Source organism: Electrophorus electricus, chromosome 2, assembly GCF_013358815.1.
Source record: "Electrophorus electricus isolate fEleEle1 chromosome 2, fEleEle1.pri, whole genome shotgun sequence".
Classification (NCBI taxonomy): Eukaryota; Metazoa; Chordata; class Actinopteri; order Gymnotiformes; family Gymnotidae; genus Electrophorus; species Electrophorus electricus.
The window spans coordinates 8,205,730-8,223,871 of NC_049536.1; the positions used below are offsets into that span (position 1 = coordinate 8,205,730).

Genomic DNA, 18,142 nt, shown 5'->3' on the forward strand with positions numbered 1-18,142 from the left:
TGATCATACCAAATGTGCTCTATTATTTAAAAATAATCAAAAAAGCATATTAAAACATAATAATGCTGTAACTGTAAACACTGCAAAATGCAGTTTTTTTTAAAAAATTTATCTTAATTGTTTAGTTGAATATTTAGTCTCTCTCTCTCTCTCTCTCTCTCTCTCTCGGCAACACGGGGTCTGTCTGTCTGTCTCTCTCTCTCTCTCTCTCTCTCTGTACACAACTGTATTTACATTGCATAGCAGCACAAATCAATAATGGTAATAATAAAGGCCAACATAAAACAGCAAAGCGTGTGTGCAGTTTTGGTGTTCGAGTGCAGCACACATGGGTCAGTAAGGTTCCTCCCTTAAACGTCCATGTAGACAGCAGGTGAAGATCATTCCCAAAATCTTAAAAGAGAAGTGACAAAAATAACATAAAGATTTGGAACATCTGAAGAGTGGGGAAAACTGATATTCTTGAAGAACATCATATGAAGGGCTCTTACCTGAAGGCATGCAATTCCGATGCCCACTGCACCTAATATCTGCAAGTGCTGCAGGATAAATTCCTCTAATTTAGAGATGCAGCCACCCTGAGAGCAGAAAAAATGTTTCTCAGAGATTTTCCTTTACAATCATAATTAAATACGAAATGTTTTGAGTTTAGGTTCAGAAATGACTAATAAAATTTAGAAGGTTTGGAGAGAACATTTAGATGGTTGAAAGATAACATTTGGATAGTTTAGAGGGAACATTTATCAGAATAATTTGGGGCATTGCCATCTTTCACTGCTCCAGCCTTGTCAGGGTTTACTCCAATTCACCATTAATCCAATTCACCATTAATCTTAACCACCAATGAAAATCCTCCCATCCTATTCACCATTCATCCTAACTACCAATGAAAATCTTCCTATTCACCCTTCCAAACTGAGGAATTCCTCTCAGCATGGAGATGGAAGATGAAGGACAGCCATCCCCACACCCTGAGATGTCTTCAATACAACCTGTGGATACTGTTTGTGAGGACATAATAACTGAGTCGAGCCAAACGTGGCTGTCAGAGGCAAGAAAGCAAGGCATCCTGTGGCATTAAGTGTTGTGGAGAGAAGAGAAGACACTGGATGCCAAATAGACACCATAGAATTCAGTATAAGCAAAGGGATTCACGCATCTGCCTTTAAATGAATGGTCCTTACTTGACTGTAATTAAGGTGGCCTTTTTCTATAGGCAATGTGTTGTTTTGTTTTCCACAGTATCAAGGCTCCCTATTGTTTTGTCACAGCATAGAATTTTGACATATAAGAATACTATAATAAATGGTTTTTTTAGATTGGTGTGTACAGGACAATAAATAAATAGGCCCTTTGGCACAAATGGTATAGTATTGTGGGAATACTTTTACTGTTTTGGTAACCCGACTTAAGGTTTTGGTAATGCAGACAGCATTTAGAGAAATGCATCCAAGTGACTGCGTAAAAACTAAGAATGAACAATTTTGTTTTGTTCTATTCAATCAGTCCCATTTTTTTTAAATTAATGCTACCTAAAATGTATCTTTACTTTTTTTACTATCTAGGATGAGTTGAAAGAATTCAACAAAGAGCTACGTTATTTTCTAGTTACTCGAGAGGCATTTTGTTCACAGAAAAGTGTGGTAGTAAAATATGTTTGAATTAGGTAACTTGGTCAGAGAATCTTTCAGAAAAAACCCTCTTCATAAATCACATTAGACATGTCTAACAATAATGGATACTACTGTTGCTAAATGAACTGCATGAGTGTAAGCCAGACCTCTACTTTGTAGATGTTGGATGGGTGGTCTCTCACTCCGCAGCGATCAGTAGGGGTCTTGCAGCAGCTGTCAGGCACCAGCCGGCCGTAGGCCAACTCGTCAGCCCAGGTTCCCTGCAGCCAGTCTGCTGAGCTGTTGCTTCCACAGCACTTCAGCTGCCTCACAGAGTGCGGGAAAACAGCCGACATTCAGTCTCACTTTGACAACACCCAGAGGTGAAAAACCAAAAACATTATACTAACATTTAGTACATTTGAAAGAGTGTCTCATTTAAAGAGCCAAAAGGTTGTCTCATAATTCAGTCCCAGAGGCACATGCACACATTTCCTTTGTCCACAGCTACACATCCACACAATATCATACCGCACAATACCACTGTTTGGCATTTATCTCATGTCAATTTCCACTTATTGAATTCTATTGATTTTCTTTAGCTACTTTTGTGTGGGTTGCATAAACTCCTACATCCTGCTGGAGTTTGTCCACGGCTCTGGTGATGTGCTCGTGACCAGGCCTCTGGTACTTCTGTACCATGGTCTCTTTAAGATCAGCTCTCAGCTCCTCATCCAGCTGCAAACAAATGAGCAAAGCCAGAAATAATACGGTATGAACTCTATAAGCACTTGGGATATGAAAATTTCACCATGATAGGCAAAGATATGATATTTAGCTATATCTTAAATGTTACTTCAAAATGATACATACCAACTGATTATTTGTATATATAAATCACACTTCACATACTATTTATGTAAACTAGATCAATAAAATCAATGCATCAATTAGAACTAAGATATTGTTACCCCCAAGTAATAATAGTTTTTATATTATACATAGACATATCATAGATTCTATATTTATTTCAAATTTAGCTTAAACAAGGTTGAAATGAAAACTATGCTGTAGTTGGAGACATTGGAGAGTGTGAGTATAGTGTGACTCAGAGGAGGAAAGAACACCATATGACAGTGTGGTAATAGTTTACCTTGTAGCAGAAAGGGAAACACTGGAGCGAGAAGAAGTGGGGGAGGAAGAGAGAAAGGGTTCGTAAACAGAGAAAATCAACAGAAGGCATGCAGTGATGTGCACAGCTATCAGAAGAGGGTTTGGTTCCAGCGGGAAATCACAAATGTCAACTCATCATGCCTGCTAAAATGGTTCAAACTTGTACTATTTACAGTGCATGTTAAAGGGTGTATTTAAATAAACATTTATGCAGCGTTAGTGGACAATGCCGATTATTCAAAGTTTATGCATGCCATTACATGCGCCTAGAAGATTTTTAGATGAAACGTTTAGAAGAAAAATAAGGGCAGATATTCAGAAACCTCAGGGAAAAAATGAACATAAAATGAAGTAGTTTTAAGGAAAGACAAACAGAGAGTGTCTCCTGTCTGGAGATCTTACTGAATCAATCTATAAAATTACATGGGCAGTCCACCTTTACCTCTTGATAATACACATAGGCCAAAACTCCAGCAGTGATCTCCAGCAGGAATATTAATAGCAGCAGAACAAAGAACTAAAGAAGAAATTTCAGAAAATAAAAGAATTAGAAAAAAAGATTCAATGTTTAAATAATGGGTAATAGTATGTTTAAGCACGCTATATGACAGATCTTATGTAGTAAAAATGTGTGTGTGTGTGTATGTGTGTGTGTGTATGTATATATATATATACTACCCAATCACTTATATATAAGTGATTGGGTAGTTACAGGATACAGTTCACAGGATTGACCTTCTCATTAACATCAATATTTGTGCTCATATTCTGTCTCTATTTCCTTAACTTCCCTACAACTCCATTCCTTGTACTCTCTCAATCCCTTTCCATCCATTCCGTTAACCAAGCCCCCCCCCCCATGCCCATCATTCCACAGCTGTGACTCAGTTGCCCACTCGGTGGTCTTTAAAGACACACCGTACTTTATTTAAATCACATATGTTTACAGCACCATGATCCCCCACTTATTCCATGTAGCCCATATACGATCTCGTATACAGACTACCAGTGGCCCATTAACGTTTGCAGGTAGGAAAGACATACTGACTTCTGAACACCTATTCCACGTCTCATACTAAAACATTCCATTTAAATTTGGGATAGTCCTGGACATGTAATAATATTGCTGTATATTATTAAAGGCAGTGTTATGGCAACTCAGCTAAAAAAAAAAAGTCAGAGCTATTTTTTGGATAAAGTCTATCACACCCTTTCAACCCACACACCGTTGTTTGAACTTCCTTCCCATACAGCTAGTAATGAGTTTCTAAATATATGCTGGAGACTATAAGAAAGTGGTAATTGAACAGAACTTGTTGTGTTTGCCACCATGGAAGCTTGTATGGTAGTAGCCTTTAAGACACACATAAGCGGTCTGAGTAATTTGATAAACATACAGATTAATAACATCTATAGGCCAAGAACCCCCCCCCCCCCTCCCATTTTCTCCCAATTTTAGTTGTTATGCCAATTCCCACCCATCAGCTAGCTAACTAACCCCTATCTTATGACAATGACCAGCCCTGGAGGGCTCAGGCAAGCACATGCTGCCTCTGAGATGCATTAATCATCAGAGCTCAAATCATCCGAGCATCATCAGAGCTCGAACCAGTGAACTCTTGATCACAAGGGCGAATGCTAAAGACAAGAACTTTTAATGTTGTTACTATGTGGGCATAAGTGACCATGTTCTGTTCTTTACTCACCACTATCAGAAGTGCTCTGCTCTCCTTAATGGCAGCGCAGCAGCCTAGGACTCCAGTAAGAACCACGACGGCTCCTGCTGCAATCAGGATGTAAGCAGCAAACGAGTATGTACTGGAGGAGAGCAGGCTAATGTACTCACTCTTATCCACCAGAGTCCACAATCCCACAGCTATCACTGCACCCCCAGACAACTGGCAGAGACAGAAGGAAAGATCTGAAGCATAACGTGCATAATGTATTGTAGTTGTCATGATGACAGCAATAAGATTCTAAGCAATCTCAAACATGAATTCAACCTAAATTATAATGTATATGGCAACATGAGACATTTGTATAACAGCTTATTTAAGGCTACGGAAACACTGTGGGTTTTTTTTTTTGGCCAAGCCATACTGACCCAGAAAAGCAGGTTAAAGATGAAAAGCAGGTATTTGAGACAGACTGTCCCACAACTGGTTGTCCTTTCCTCGTCTGCCACCATCCTGAAGGAAGACAATTAAAACACACCAAGTGCTGCGGAATTTCATGCAGTTCTACAGCAGAACCTTCATACTTTTATACTTTAGCTTGCGCCTTACGTCATTATGATTTCCTGTCATCCTTACATTTAAAGAAAAATATGCACATCAAGATTCTGTATAGAAGAGGGGTGATTTATGAAAACAGAAAAGAGTGGAAGGTATGCAATATCTGTTACATGTTTTATTTGAAATCAGGGAATGCTGTTCTAGTTTGGGTAGACTTTCACAGAGTATCAAACTAGAAATGAGCATTTTGCTAAGTCAGATTTTGTGACGATAGTTGCAAACAGGCATCAAATCTGCATTCTCATGCTGCGATTCCTCATGACGCCTATACCAAAGTTCGTATGTGTGAGGGACAGACATAGATTTTTACTAGTCTTTAAGGCCCCGCAGGCAGGCAGCCAGAGACAGGCAGATATATCTGTCACTGTCTGAGTAACACTACCCTGCTGTCTCCACTGCAGTGGGGAAATGAAGTGAGTCCTACGATGTTCACGTAAACCACAGTGGATCAGTCACTTTACACCACCATGTTCACTGGTCCAGCTGTGTGTTATTTCACTTATGACATGCAGTTGTTCTCATAGAAAAGTCGAGTGAACTGAATGTTATTAGCTGTTATAGATGAAAATCGTATGTGAATTCACTTCATGTACTTCATGGAGTAATGTGATGATTAATAGTAGATACTATAGTGTCATAAAAATGTCAGCGAAAAAGCTGTGAAAGCGCATATATTGAACAAGCACTGAACTTGATTACGTTTAGCTCCACAGTAATTATTTTAGACCAAAGCTGTCTGATATAGAGCTACTTTACAGCAAACGGCACACAGAAAATAACGCTTCTCAATAAACTTGATAAAACTGTATAGGTCAAATGGCACAATCCAGGTTTATTATGCAGGCCTAACATAGTAACATGCATCACCTATCCGTCATTAGATGGAAAAACAACACGACACCCTTTAATTTACTCTTTAGTGAACATTTTTATTTTATTTTACTTTTATTCCAGATATTCACAGCAGGAATAATGCATTCATATCAAGCACCGCAACAATTAAATAACGTTGTGCCTTTCAAGAGCTCTTTTAGGGGTTCTCAAATATTTTATGGACGCAATCAGTCCAAGCCGTCCCACACCTCACCATGTGTGGAATGCGTGCTATCTACCGTAATTCATTACAGATACGCGGAGCCTGTCTAATGTCCGCAAACATCCACAAGCGAACAACTGAATTCGAGAATAAGCAAATTGTTAAATTATACGATAGCGATTCTCATGTTCTTCGAAAACTAGAACACTGAGAGCGGAACGTGGTTAAAAGCATTAAAAAAATCTACAAATAAATATTCACTTTGTTCTCTTGACTCATACCTCGTACAGAAGGTCATTAGTTAATAAAAACAACGACAACAACAAAGGTTTTAAACAGAGCAGAAACTCACCTGCTGTTACAACAGATTTTAAGATAGAAAATGTTTTCGCTCCCCACTGCTGCGACGCTTTTCCCACAAAAGTAGTCCTTTCCCTACGGCCGTCTTCTATGGGTGCGCTCCGAGTGGGCACAGACAGGACGTAGGGGGCAACTGTGCATAGAGAGCCGCCTGGGCAGGCACCAAGGGCATCATTGCTGCAAAAAACTTCGCAGACAGATGTACCCGCCCCTTTAAACTACTAGATTCGTGTTGTACAAAATTACGGTAACAAAAATCAAAGGCAAAATGCATTAATGTAATTCTTTAATTACGCCCCCCGTTAAATCCCTTTCCAGTGGAGATACCACGTCAATGGACAAATCAATTCATCCAGTTTAGACGAGGTAATTTCATTCACGGTTCGAATCGGGTTCACACCTGCTCAGAAAACATAGAAAAAGCTCATATGTTCCAACAAAACCAGAACTGGGTCTTAGATCGTTTCTTCAGTCAACGCACAAACATGGTTGAAAGCACAGCCGAAGCATGTAGTGCGAAACCGTTACACGATCTTGTGCAAGTGGAGACTACGTGAGCACAACAAACTAAGACTTAGATCTGGTAACAGACAACTATTGTTTGCATGACGATATTAAAAGAAATGTGAGTCTTCCAAGTACGATGCTATAGTGGCATAGAAAGATAGTTACACTGCATCCTTCTAATAATTTGATAAAAACTATTACTCCACATAAGCAACCTTTCTTAAAATGCAATTCATAGAACTGTTGAGACAAGAAAGTTTTACAATTATGTGAAGGTTACAACTCCTTGTAAATAAGATTCCACAGTATAATTGAGACACAAGGGGGCGGTGTAATCATTACCTCCTGACATAGGCTAACGTGGTATAGGAAATAAATCTAAAATCAGATGGCAGGGCATGCGTCACAGATGGTCAGCCCTGCAGCACACGAAGCCCAAACTAGTCAGCCTCGTTTCCATACTATATATAGGTACGACCTTGAGTCCCAACCTGAACATACACACTTAATGCCATTTCTTTGATGCAGCTAGGAAATACAGGGATGTAAACACACCATCACTCAGACAACTTGAACAGAGAATACAATATACCATAATATTATTATTATTAATAATAATAATAATAATAATAATAATAATAATAATAATGTATTTGTTTTAAATACTAAAAGCTTAACAAAATGCAGCATTTTAATATTGTTTCTCTCTGAGAAATTTCTAAGTTTTGCAAAAGTTAATTTATTAGTTCCAGGGAAAAAAAAAAAAGCTGGTAATTATTTATACACCAAGAGAGAATTCCAGTATTACACAGTAGATGAACAGTGTGATCACTCATTCAGGGAGTTCATTTTGCAAACCAAACATCCATCTTGCACATACAGGATATTTAAGCAACAATTCAACTTAACTTTTACAGTCAATGTCTTTCCAGGCCAAGGGGCCTAAAAGTATACTTTAAAAACAAGCTCCTAAAAAAATAAGAAAGCAAATACTGAACATCAAGGCTGTAGTGCATCTGGGCCCAATTCCTGTTTTATAATATAACAAATCGAGTTTTCTGAGCAGTGGCTCAAAATTAAACTTGCTAGATGGTGGGCCTCAGTTCAGCCATACAGTGTTCAGCTGTGTCTGGTTCTTGATACTTGTGTCCATTTTCAGCACCTCTCTAATGGCCATGGTGGCATAGGTGGAGGGAGGCAGGGAGAATTCCATCTTCAGAGCCCTGTATTTACCCTCTGCAGGAGCACACAGGGTTACAGACGAGAAAGGGGGAAGAGAATGGTCATCACCATCAGGTACACTGAGCAGAGCAAAGAGGCAAAACTACTACTTTTAATCTTCTTTTAATTCAGTATGTGCTAAAACAGTTGCCATATTCCATTTGAATGACACTGCATAAGATGCAAGATGAGCTCTGGCTGACCTGTGAGATAAACTGGGGGTGGTTTGTCTTCTAGTTTGTCTACATCTGTGTAGACCAGGGGAACTCTGGGGTCATCATAATGGATTACTTCCCTTTCAAATACAACAGAAAGAGAGTGCAAAAGATTGTGTGTGTGTGCGCGTGCGTGTGGTGTGGAAATGCACGGGAAGGCTAGACCAAATTAAGAGAGAAACACTTGAACAATGTGGTGCATTACATTATGTTCAATGTACTTTTGGCGTACACAATTATCATCACATTTAACTAAACTCTGACGAGACTTGGGTGTGCTGAACCATCACTGACCATCTGACGTCACTGGGGCGAATGAGGACGCGGCGGTAGGCTCCAGCCAGGGAATAATCCCGCACTTTATGCCTCATATTATTAATGTCCAGATTATCAGCTGCCAGCAGCTCTCTGTAACCCTTTCCAACTGCACCACAGATACAAGAGTGTAGAACCGACACAAGAATGAGGTTGGCTTGAGACATTTAAATGAAATAAATTACATTTACAAAACACAATTCAAAACACAACACAGAACAAGTGATGACCCTAAGTGACCACAGAATCTGCCATTAAAAAAAAAAGAAAAAAAAGTTTACAGTGGACATATAAAAAAGCTAAGATATGAAGTGATACGGGCGGGTTCCTGCTAACCCTCGTGTGTGGGGTAGATAACATCAAATCCAGGCAGTGGCATCACAACATCGAGAATGGTCAGCTCCTCCGCCTCCGCAGCCGAGAGGACATGAGCAGTGCCTAGGACACAACCCCACCCAAACCCATATACTTCATCAGCACCAGCCCGCAGGATGGGGCTCAATCTGTTTCAGTAACTGTTCAGTAGCTTTTAAAAAGCTCACTGCCCTCACAGTCAGACAGGGAGGGTGAAACCATGACAAAATAGCCTGCAGCGGGTGACACAGGACACAGCCTTGAACCCATACCCACACTTGGGTTGCAGAACCATACCTCCTTTGAGCATTAGGTCCCCTTCCACAGCTTTAAGGCCATAGGCCTCCACTCTCCTGCTGACCATGGTGTTCCACACGAAGCTCTGGTAGCTGTGGATGTACATGAGCCTGTTGTTGCGAGGGATCTGAAGGAGGAGGGAAGTTGCAGTTGAGGGGCACACACAGGAACAGCGACTGCGTGTCGACATTAGGACACTCCCGAGTTTGAAAGCATGCTCTAATTTTGGGCCTCAAGGAGAACCAGCACAGTATGAAACAGTCTTTTCTCTAGAGGCAGAGTGCACTGCTACGACTAGCTCGTGTCCTCTTCTAGCTTGGTGTGCATGCTTGTCCAGGACCTCACCTCTCTGTGACACCATAAAGGCATTTAGCCAGGGCCATGCAAATCCCCCTGACCCATCCACTATCATTGCAATGATGTTAAACCTGTGTGAAATTGTTTGTGTATATTAAGCACTTGCCAGAACCCACCATGACTGGCTCCATGCTTTGGCCTGTGTGTACACATGCACTTCACAGAAGATAATTTGCAAGTGCGTGCGCTCTCACCAGCGCGAATGCCGTAACGATGTTGTTTTTGCCGTACTTCGACAGGCCTCTCAGGAGCTGGCCCTCTACGCAGCGCTTGACAGGCAGTTTCTTCAGCGCTGCCTCGGGATCCTGAGTGCGGGCCCATTCCTCTCTACACCTCACCAGATAGCCCTTCTCCGCTGGCGAGGGAGGGAGAGATGGATGAAAGGATGGAGGGGACAGGCGGGAGAAAGACAGACAAGGAGGAGGAGAGACACCCATTCAAGCATCGTATTGATTCCCTGAGGAAATGCATATGCATCATCATCTGATTCCACTTCATTTCCACACTAAATGGGAAAATTGATCACATTATAAGCACAGTGGCTGACTAACCCCCGGGACGTGGTTTCAAGATGAGGTCCATCACCTCTGTCCAATTATTCTGCAGAATGGCCCTGCCAACAGGGAAGGAAGTTTATAGCAATCAGTGAAAAAAAAGGAAGCACCTACAATGAAGTGGATGAGATGAGGTTCCTAATAAGTGCATATGAGCATTCAGGGGTAAATGTTGTTACCCATTCAGGTATATAATTACCTGCCGACCTGGTGTGTGGGAACAGCTGTGGTACCAAAACGCTGCATGCCATAATAGTTAATGAAGCCAGTGTCCCTGAGTGACGTCATGGCCTGTTCCACCTGCTCGTCAGAGCCCGAGATGTTCCTGCAGAAGCAAAAGACAGAAATTGCCAGCTCAACCATTCTCACTTCAAAATGACATGAATTCTTAATTAGTTGTTGAACAGAAATGAGTGGACTGTGTCTTAAGACTTTCAAACTGAGCCCTAAATATTCACCTGACCTTGCAAAGCTTTACAATACGTTTAAGTGTGTATTATGTGTCTAAACAGACTGTAGCTTGTACAAAGACAAGTATGCATGAGTCTGAGGGCCGAGTACCAAGTGAAATGAGGTGCCCTATCTAGCATGTGCACTAGAGTGAAGTATGACCTTGAAGTGTTCACCAACCTGAGTACCACGGTGAAGTGGTTTCCCTGCAGCTCCCCCAGTTTCAGAGGATGCTTTTTATAGCTGAAGTTTCCCAGCTTGAAGTTCATCAGGCACTTATTGAGGTGAGCTAATCTCTCAGCACTGATTCTGAGGAGATGGAAGAAGAGACTTTCTGAAAAGGGCATTCATAAAAACAACACGTTTGGGATTATGACATATGTGGAATTATAGCCCTTAGGCATCAGGAAAAAGACATGGTGACCAAAAGAATCAGCATCAGCTTGAAGAAAATGATAAGGAACTGCACAAACCTCCCCCAAAGGGGCAGGCTGCAGGAATGACAGTCGTGCCCACAATCCAGAAACCCATTCATGCATACTCACTTGAGCACAGCAATCTCCTGTACTGAGATGGCTCTCTTGTCTTTGGTGCCCATGTAGGAGAAGACGTTGGGTCGGACCCTGAGGACAGCACAAACAGGCAGGGGGAGCGAACAGTGGGATATAAGAGTGTGCAAACAATCTCCAAGCTCCATTGCTGACGGTGGTCAGAACAGTACCACTCCAAGATCTACCGTTAACAGTGGTCAGAGTATAGTACGACTCCAAGGTTGAAGAACACTTTCAAAAACCAAGACTTTCCTAGTTGATATTCTAAGTTTCTATTATCACACAATATATGAAAACATTCTTGCATAGCTCCTAACAGCCACCTCATGCCTCATTAGCAGCTACTCAAACAAGGGCCATGTATCTACTTCACAGCTCTTTTGCTACAGTGATGCAGGGCACTCTGTGGTCCCTCTCAGCAGCCCAGGTCACTAGTTTGAAACTTCCTTTTACTTTTCTTCTTTGCAAGACAGTTCTTGCCTAATTTTGGACATAACTAAGAGGCTGTTGTTTTGTTGAGTGAAAGACTACACCGATAACTGTGCTCCTGAGGTTGGAACAGCCTGCCTTGGAAGTATTCTGCCAGTGTAATGGCCTTGGAAAAGATTAGTCATTCCTTGCATATACATGGCAGTTACGCTTAAATATGTTAAATTTTGGCCCATAAGACAAACGATAACTCCTCAAGCATGACCTGCCTCACCCTGTTTAGGCACTATGAGCTTAAGAGAGGTACTCAATCTTTTAAATGGTCATGCGTATAGGTGGGAGTGCTGATCAGTCCTTTCCTGTCTTTTAATTGTATAAATGAGCATATATTAGACTCCACTCTTATTTTGAAGAATAACAGTGTATTCATGTCAACACTAGTTATAAATATAATAACAAAACCTTTCACACAGATATTCTAATTACAAAAGCAGAGAAAGACCAAATTAGGTGATGACATATCACAGGGCAGAACACACCTGAGGAACTTGGACAGAACGTTAATGGCATCCATGGTGTCTTTATTCTCCTTGTAGAGCACAAAATGACAGAAGCTGCCACGGTTCTTGGGCCATGAGTGTTTCCTAGGGGCTTCCATGAAGAGAAACAACAAACAGTGAGAATGACAATCTACCTCAGCCTAGAGTGAGCAGCACCTAGAATGGCACAGGGCTGAAAAAGTCTTCTGTATTTTATAAACCTTTTCATATGATCTGTGCATGTGCGGCAGGAGAGTCCCTGATGAGATGCCCTCTATTGTACTTAGTATTTTAGAGAACATTACACGAGGACACTCCATAAGAGACCTTTCTTTTTATACTGGGCTAAGGAACAATTCAACAACTTGTTAAAAAAAGCTCTCATCATAGACGACAAAGACTCATTTTTCAATGAGAAGAATATCCCATAACTCGAAACATACAGCGTGTCTGCAGCTGACCAAACATTTTCTGCTTAAACCATTCAATAAGTGCACCATTAAATCATACCATTAGCCCTCATACACTCATAGAGTAACCCTCCTGAAACCATGACGCGAAGCCCCTGAATGCCTCAAGCCCTCGCTCGGGGGCTGAGTGGAAGAAAGATTCTTACCTGCAGCTGTTCGAACTTCTGTCCCAAGAAAGAGGAGCATTAGAAGGACAAAACAGCGTTACTGAAAGCGTTCACGGACCAGGCACAGAACCCAGAGATGAGGTGCGAGTTACATGCAGGGAGAAGACGTGCTTGTATGCGTGTTTGCATCTGGAGCCTAACCTGAGCATTACACAGACAGGAAGCAGACGACTCACTTGTCCAGCTGACTAACTGAGTAAAGCCTACAAGTACAAACTGAGAAAGAAGGCAGACACCATTTAACTTGGAGTAGGTGCTCTATGCAAAACCACCTGCAATTCTCTTTACAAAACCTCTTCATGTTCAAAGGTTTGCAAAGACATGCCTAAAGAGCAGTCAGCCTGTGCAAGATATATGCTATTAAACAATTCAAGCTAGCAAATGGTTTAAGACAGCAAACTCTCTTAGAGAGTAAATATATGGCCATTAAGTTTTTTTTAGTTCTGATATAATAATGCCTCATCACTGACTAGATAATGAAAGGAAATGGGTTGTGTAAACATATAAACAAACAGTGCTCAATAAACCCTTTATAAAACAAGGGTTTAGTGTACCCTGAAACAATAAACCCTCCATGGTGGCGTAACGTAATGCTAAAATTAATAATATGCTAAATATAGGATTATTCATTTATATTTTGGAAGATATACATAATCTATATATCAAAGACCATAGATAGAACTATAACTACAGCACATCGGTCTGAACAGCTACCTGCTCAGGTGAAAATTTATTTAAGCTAGTATAAGTATGCTGGGAGTGGTGGACCAAACCATAAACACTGTGACTGTGCTGCTCAGAGTGAGAGCCCGTGAACGAACAAGGTGACCTAAAATCATACTTGAAAGAATTTTAATTCACCCACCTTTAATCAATAAAAAGATGGCACATAAATATAGTAGATTACATTGAGGGCAACCAATGGAAAATTCTGAGGTTTAATGAGACACTGTGCTTGCTGGGATTGCTGACACTTGCTAGGGCTTACTGGCTGCTGAATTTCCGTTTATCTGGTGAAAAACTATAGAAGGAGCCACTGATTATTGGCTATGCTAGATCACGCTAAAATAAACAACCCATGACACAGAAGAGCCAACTGATCTCAGATCATCAATAATGGGCACTGGGCAACCTTCTCCTTCTGCAAAGGAGCTCTCCCCAGCTCTCAATGTAAACCCATACAACCCCTCACCCTGGCGGCTCATCCAGCAAAGGAAGGACGACAAAATGCCACAAATGGACCTTTCTGCAAACTTCTTATAACATCTGTAAAATGATTGCTTTACCATGAACACATCTAGCACGGTGGAGGTAAAGCATGTTCACCAAAGAAGAGTGGAGACAGAAAAAGCTTACCATAAATGTGTTGTACCACCATGCAATCACCCAATTTAGAATGGCAAGTTTCACAGCTCACAACATCCTGTGTCATTCATAACATGTCACAGAATGTCAAGAACCTGTGAACTGCATACGAAGCTTGGCATATTTGTTGACTGCACAACAGCACAGTTCTGAGCAATTCTCTATTCAGAGATGTGTGCTGGATGTTCATGAAGAGTTCTGAGATATTTAGCCATTGACATCCAAATGCTCAACTCACATGGTGATGCAACATCCAGGGCTCTCAGTGCCCAGGCTGAGGAAAATGCCCAAGTTTATAGCCACAACTTGGCTAAAAATGTTCTCTGCCTGCCTTTTGCAGTGTGAACAGCCACGCTACATTCTCCAGGCTGTCCATTACAAATATCATCTTATTAAAAACATCTTGGGGGTCTATAATAAGACTAAGGATAGTCATCCTACAACACATTATAGTGTACAGTGATCTCAGGACTACAGGAGTGAGGATATTTTGGGGTGGCAGACCAGCCAAACGATGTATTTCTGTACGGCCACAGTGCAGTTCTTGTATGCTAACAAAATTCACTAATAATTAAATTTCCTTCAGATATTAGGCAAATTATTACTTTTTCTTATCTTGTTTGTGTTACAAATCATTACATTTACCTCAGTGAGATATTATATTGTCCATTTATTTGTTATCTATGTTATTAGCTTTATAGTAATAATTTACCCAACATCTCATACCCAACATCTCATAAAACTCTAAACATGCCACTAGGTCAGAGGTTAACCACTTCTCAGAAACATGCACAAAAGCCTTAAGTGTACAGGTCATGCACCTTCTCATGCCAAACCTGTCTTCAACATGGCCACTAAAGGGAACATGCAAGTTTGAGCATGGAGTGACCAGACCATGAGACGTGCAAAAAGTGTGAGAACATATCTGTTAATGTCATCAGACAGCTCCCTTTGCTTTGCTGGAAATTCTGATGGATGGATGAAAGGAAGGGGGGATGGAAGGAAGGAAAGAGAGTTGGATATTTAACGTGGATGAATTTCCTGATTTGAATGCCATGTACCTGCCAGCGCTTTTTTCCCAGCTGTGTGGTAGGCCACTATGAACTTCTTGCCCTCTCTTTGCTCAGTCTTGGTCTCCAGCCCTGGATACAGGGTCTTCACTGCTTTATGAAGCAGAGTACGCTTCTCCTTGGAGTCTTCCTCCACCTGGGTGGAACAACACATTGTAGGAAGATCAGTACAACAGACATAGGACGCATTCCAATACATGTGCCTTAATATGAAGATTGTGCAAACCATCTCACCTCGATAGCCACATTGCCCTCCTTGTTCTTGAAGAGCTGCAGGTCACTGAGCTGTTGCTTCTGCTCCTCTGTCAGAGTCTGACACTCAGCTGGCTCAGCCTCGACAGATGCTTCCTACCACAGACATAGGAGAGAGGAGAGACAGCCAGCTCAACTTCACGGATTGCACACAGACAAAGCAATAATTGTGTTAAGTAGATGATTCTTGGAAAGCCTTCAAAACTCACTGCGATTAGAAACCAATACCAGACCACTGTACAGGCAGGTGTCTCACCTCAGTTTCCACAGGAACGGAAAGGTCATCCAGCTGCACAACCTTCCCCTCTTTGCCAATCTCATGAACCAGGAAATCAGAGTACCTAATAAGATAGGAAATAAAACATGCTTAATTCAAACACTGCTCACTAACTCATAGCTTCATGTCAATCTGTCTATCCACCATGTATTTATCAAATCCTGTCATTCTGGGCAACATATTGGGCAGTTCCAGGTCTGAAGTCTGGGTAATTAACAGCATACTCCAGAATGTAACTACTGTAAAACGGTTATTTTAGGATAGCACACACACAAACAAAATCAAGAACTGATTATTTGTTTTTCTGAGCTAACAAACCATACATGAGGTGAATACATGAGAAACACTGCATTATAGCACCAGTCAAAAGTTTGGACACAGCTTATGTTTTTCATGGACTTAAAGGTATTTTAATCTAATGGTTTATGCTTAAACTAGTGTTTAAGACAAATATAAATAGTGAAAGTAGATAAAACTATATATAAACTGACTTCCAAAACTATAACATTTAAATAATACTAACAAAACAAAAAATTAATTTTAAAACAATCCGTGAGCAAATTCCATTCACAACTTTAGTCCAGCACCCAACAAGTTCTCAGCATGTGAGAATTGCTTCAAAATAAAGGCTATTTATATAACAAAACACAGAATAATCACATATGAGTTATTTAATTGGTTTGACTGTTTTGCTGTGTTTCTAAAACATAGAAAATAGTAAAAATAAACAAACAGAGTAGGTATGTCCAAATATTTGACTGGTTGCATATATACAATATGAGGAACATGATATTCTTAAACACCAGAAACAATCTGACAAAATCCAACCTCTCTTTTAGAATTCCAGAGAATCCTTTATGGTCACTGACAAACTTGTGAATGCCAGCATCCACTTCACTGAGGCCAGACTTCATCATATCTGCAAAGCTCTCTCCCTCTCCCTCTCCATCTTCATCCTCCACAGCCTCCACATCTTCCTCTCCCTGCTCTGCCAACACTTCCCTGTCTTCCTCTGTCTGTTTAATGGCATGGCTACCATTAGTTTCATCTTCAACTCTGGCTCTCTTAGCATCATGGTGGGAGGCCTCTTCTGGACATGTCCGCTTCTCTCCAGTGTGAACTGGCACTGCCAAGAGCTCCTTGTTCTCCATTTGCACAAATCTGGTATGGGTAAGATGGAGAGAGCAGGAAAAAAAAAGGCAGTCACAACACAGTAGCTTATACAGTGGAACTGGAAATTACCCATCAAACTGAACATGTTTGGTTTTTTCCATTTATTTACTTACACCCTGCAGGAAAACTGTTGGAGGGATGAATGAATCTTTTGGTTGTAGTAGGATCTGAAACCTGACAGCCACACCACTTTGTAAACAATGAGTGAGCTTTCTATAAAGAAGAAAAATTCATACATTTAATGCAAGCATTTTGCAAAACAGGTGGCAGAATCCAAGTCTCAGTTGGTCTGATGGGGTTGGTATGTTTCCTTACTAACTGCGGAGAATGTCAGACGACATTGGACTTTAGTATGGAGAAAGGAAACAATCACCAATTTAGCTAGATTCCGTTATGCACGATTTCGGTCAAACTGTTTCGGATATATGAGTTCATCACCGGAGAAACCGAGACGACTGTATCCAAGATGGTTAAAACACGTAAACTAATTTCTAAGATACAAATGCTAGCTAGTATGGCTGCAAATGATTCTCCGTTAGCGACAGCTAGCAAGCTAGGCTGGGGTTAGCAACATCAACACAAATGTTAATGTCGCGGAACTTTATACGTTTAACAGAAAACTTCAACTGAGCTTAGTAGTATCAGAAAAGTGTTTCAGTCATAGGAATTTGCTCACCTTATTCTGCCAACTCTTATTAGCGGCAGACCCGTTACAATAATAAGTGTGGCTCCATCAGAAAACGTGTTAAGGTGCGCTCTACTCCGGAAGCGTTTACTCGGCTAAACCCCCGCCTTAGTAATATTCCCTGGCCGTCCGCTAGATACGGTTTTTGGGTTTGTAGCTTCATTGTTTCACCCTCACAGTTGCATCACATCTTATGCATTCTAAGACAAAATCTAGTCTTTCTTCGTTCAGGGCCAACAAAAAGCAACAATATTAAAGAACTAAATAATGCTCCAAAGTAACCATCTCTTGTAGGCTGATGTTTTTTTTTTTTTTTCTCGTAATGACAGACTTTATCATGTAGACTATATCTTGTGAATTGTCCATCTTAGCATACAGCTACCTTTTAAACGTGATAATGGTGCACTACACACATTTA

At 40.9% G+C, this 18,142-nt stretch overlaps 2 protein-coding genes across 5 annotated transcripts; both read right to left on the reverse strand.

Annotated features, from left to right (window-relative positions):
• Nucleotides 1-312: 312 nt before the first annotated feature.
• On the reverse strand, nt 313-6,614 carry cd151 (CD151 molecule). Of its 3 annotated transcripts, XM_027000959.2 has the most exons (9): nt 6,469-6,613; nt 4,891-4,975; nt 4,493-4,684; nt 3,229-3,303; nt 2,767-2,787; nt 2,247-2,351; nt 1,781-1,936; nt 492-578; nt 313-393 (listed from the first exon to the last, which is right to left on the reverse strand). In XM_027000959.2, exons 2-9 carry the CDS (start codon nt 4,972-4,974, stop codon nt 334-336), a joined length of 780 nt encoding a protein of 259 aa, XP_026856760.1. In that variant the 5' UTR covers nt 4,975; nt 6,469-6,613; the 3' UTR covers nt 313-333. The 3 variants fall into 3 exon arrangements, with proteins under 3 accessions (XP_026856760.1, XP_026856761.1, XP_026856762.1); XM_027000960.2 differs by lacking the exon at nt 2,767-2,787 and having other exon boundaries at nt 6,469-6,614; XM_027000961.2 differs by lacking the exon at nt 3,229-3,303.
• Nucleotides 6,615-7,702: 1,088 nt separating this feature from the next.
• On the reverse strand, nt 7,703-17,805 carry pus7 (pseudouridine synthase 7). Of its 2 annotated transcripts, XM_035523569.1 has the most exons (18): nt 17,716-17,805; nt 17,153-17,252; nt 16,695-17,027; nt 15,846-15,930; nt 15,572-15,685; nt 15,329-15,473; nt 12,882-12,899; nt 12,266-12,377; nt 11,292-11,369; nt 10,927-11,055; nt 10,496-10,621; nt 10,294-10,355; nt 9,937-10,097; nt 9,386-9,512; nt 9,071-9,172; nt 8,714-8,843; nt 8,408-8,499; nt 7,703-8,219 (listed from the first exon to the last, which is right to left on the reverse strand). In XM_035523569.1, exons 3-18 carry the CDS (start codon nt 17,015-17,017, stop codon nt 8,083-8,085), a joined length of 1,941 nt encoding a protein of 646 aa, XP_035379462.1. In that variant the 5' UTR covers nt 17,018-17,027; nt 17,153-17,252; nt 17,716-17,805; the 3' UTR covers nt 7,703-8,082. The 2 variants fall into 2 exon arrangements, with proteins under 2 accessions (XP_035379462.1, XP_035379464.1); XM_035523571.1 differs by lacking the exon at nt 12,882-12,899.
• Nucleotides 17,806-18,142: the final 337 nt, after the last annotated feature.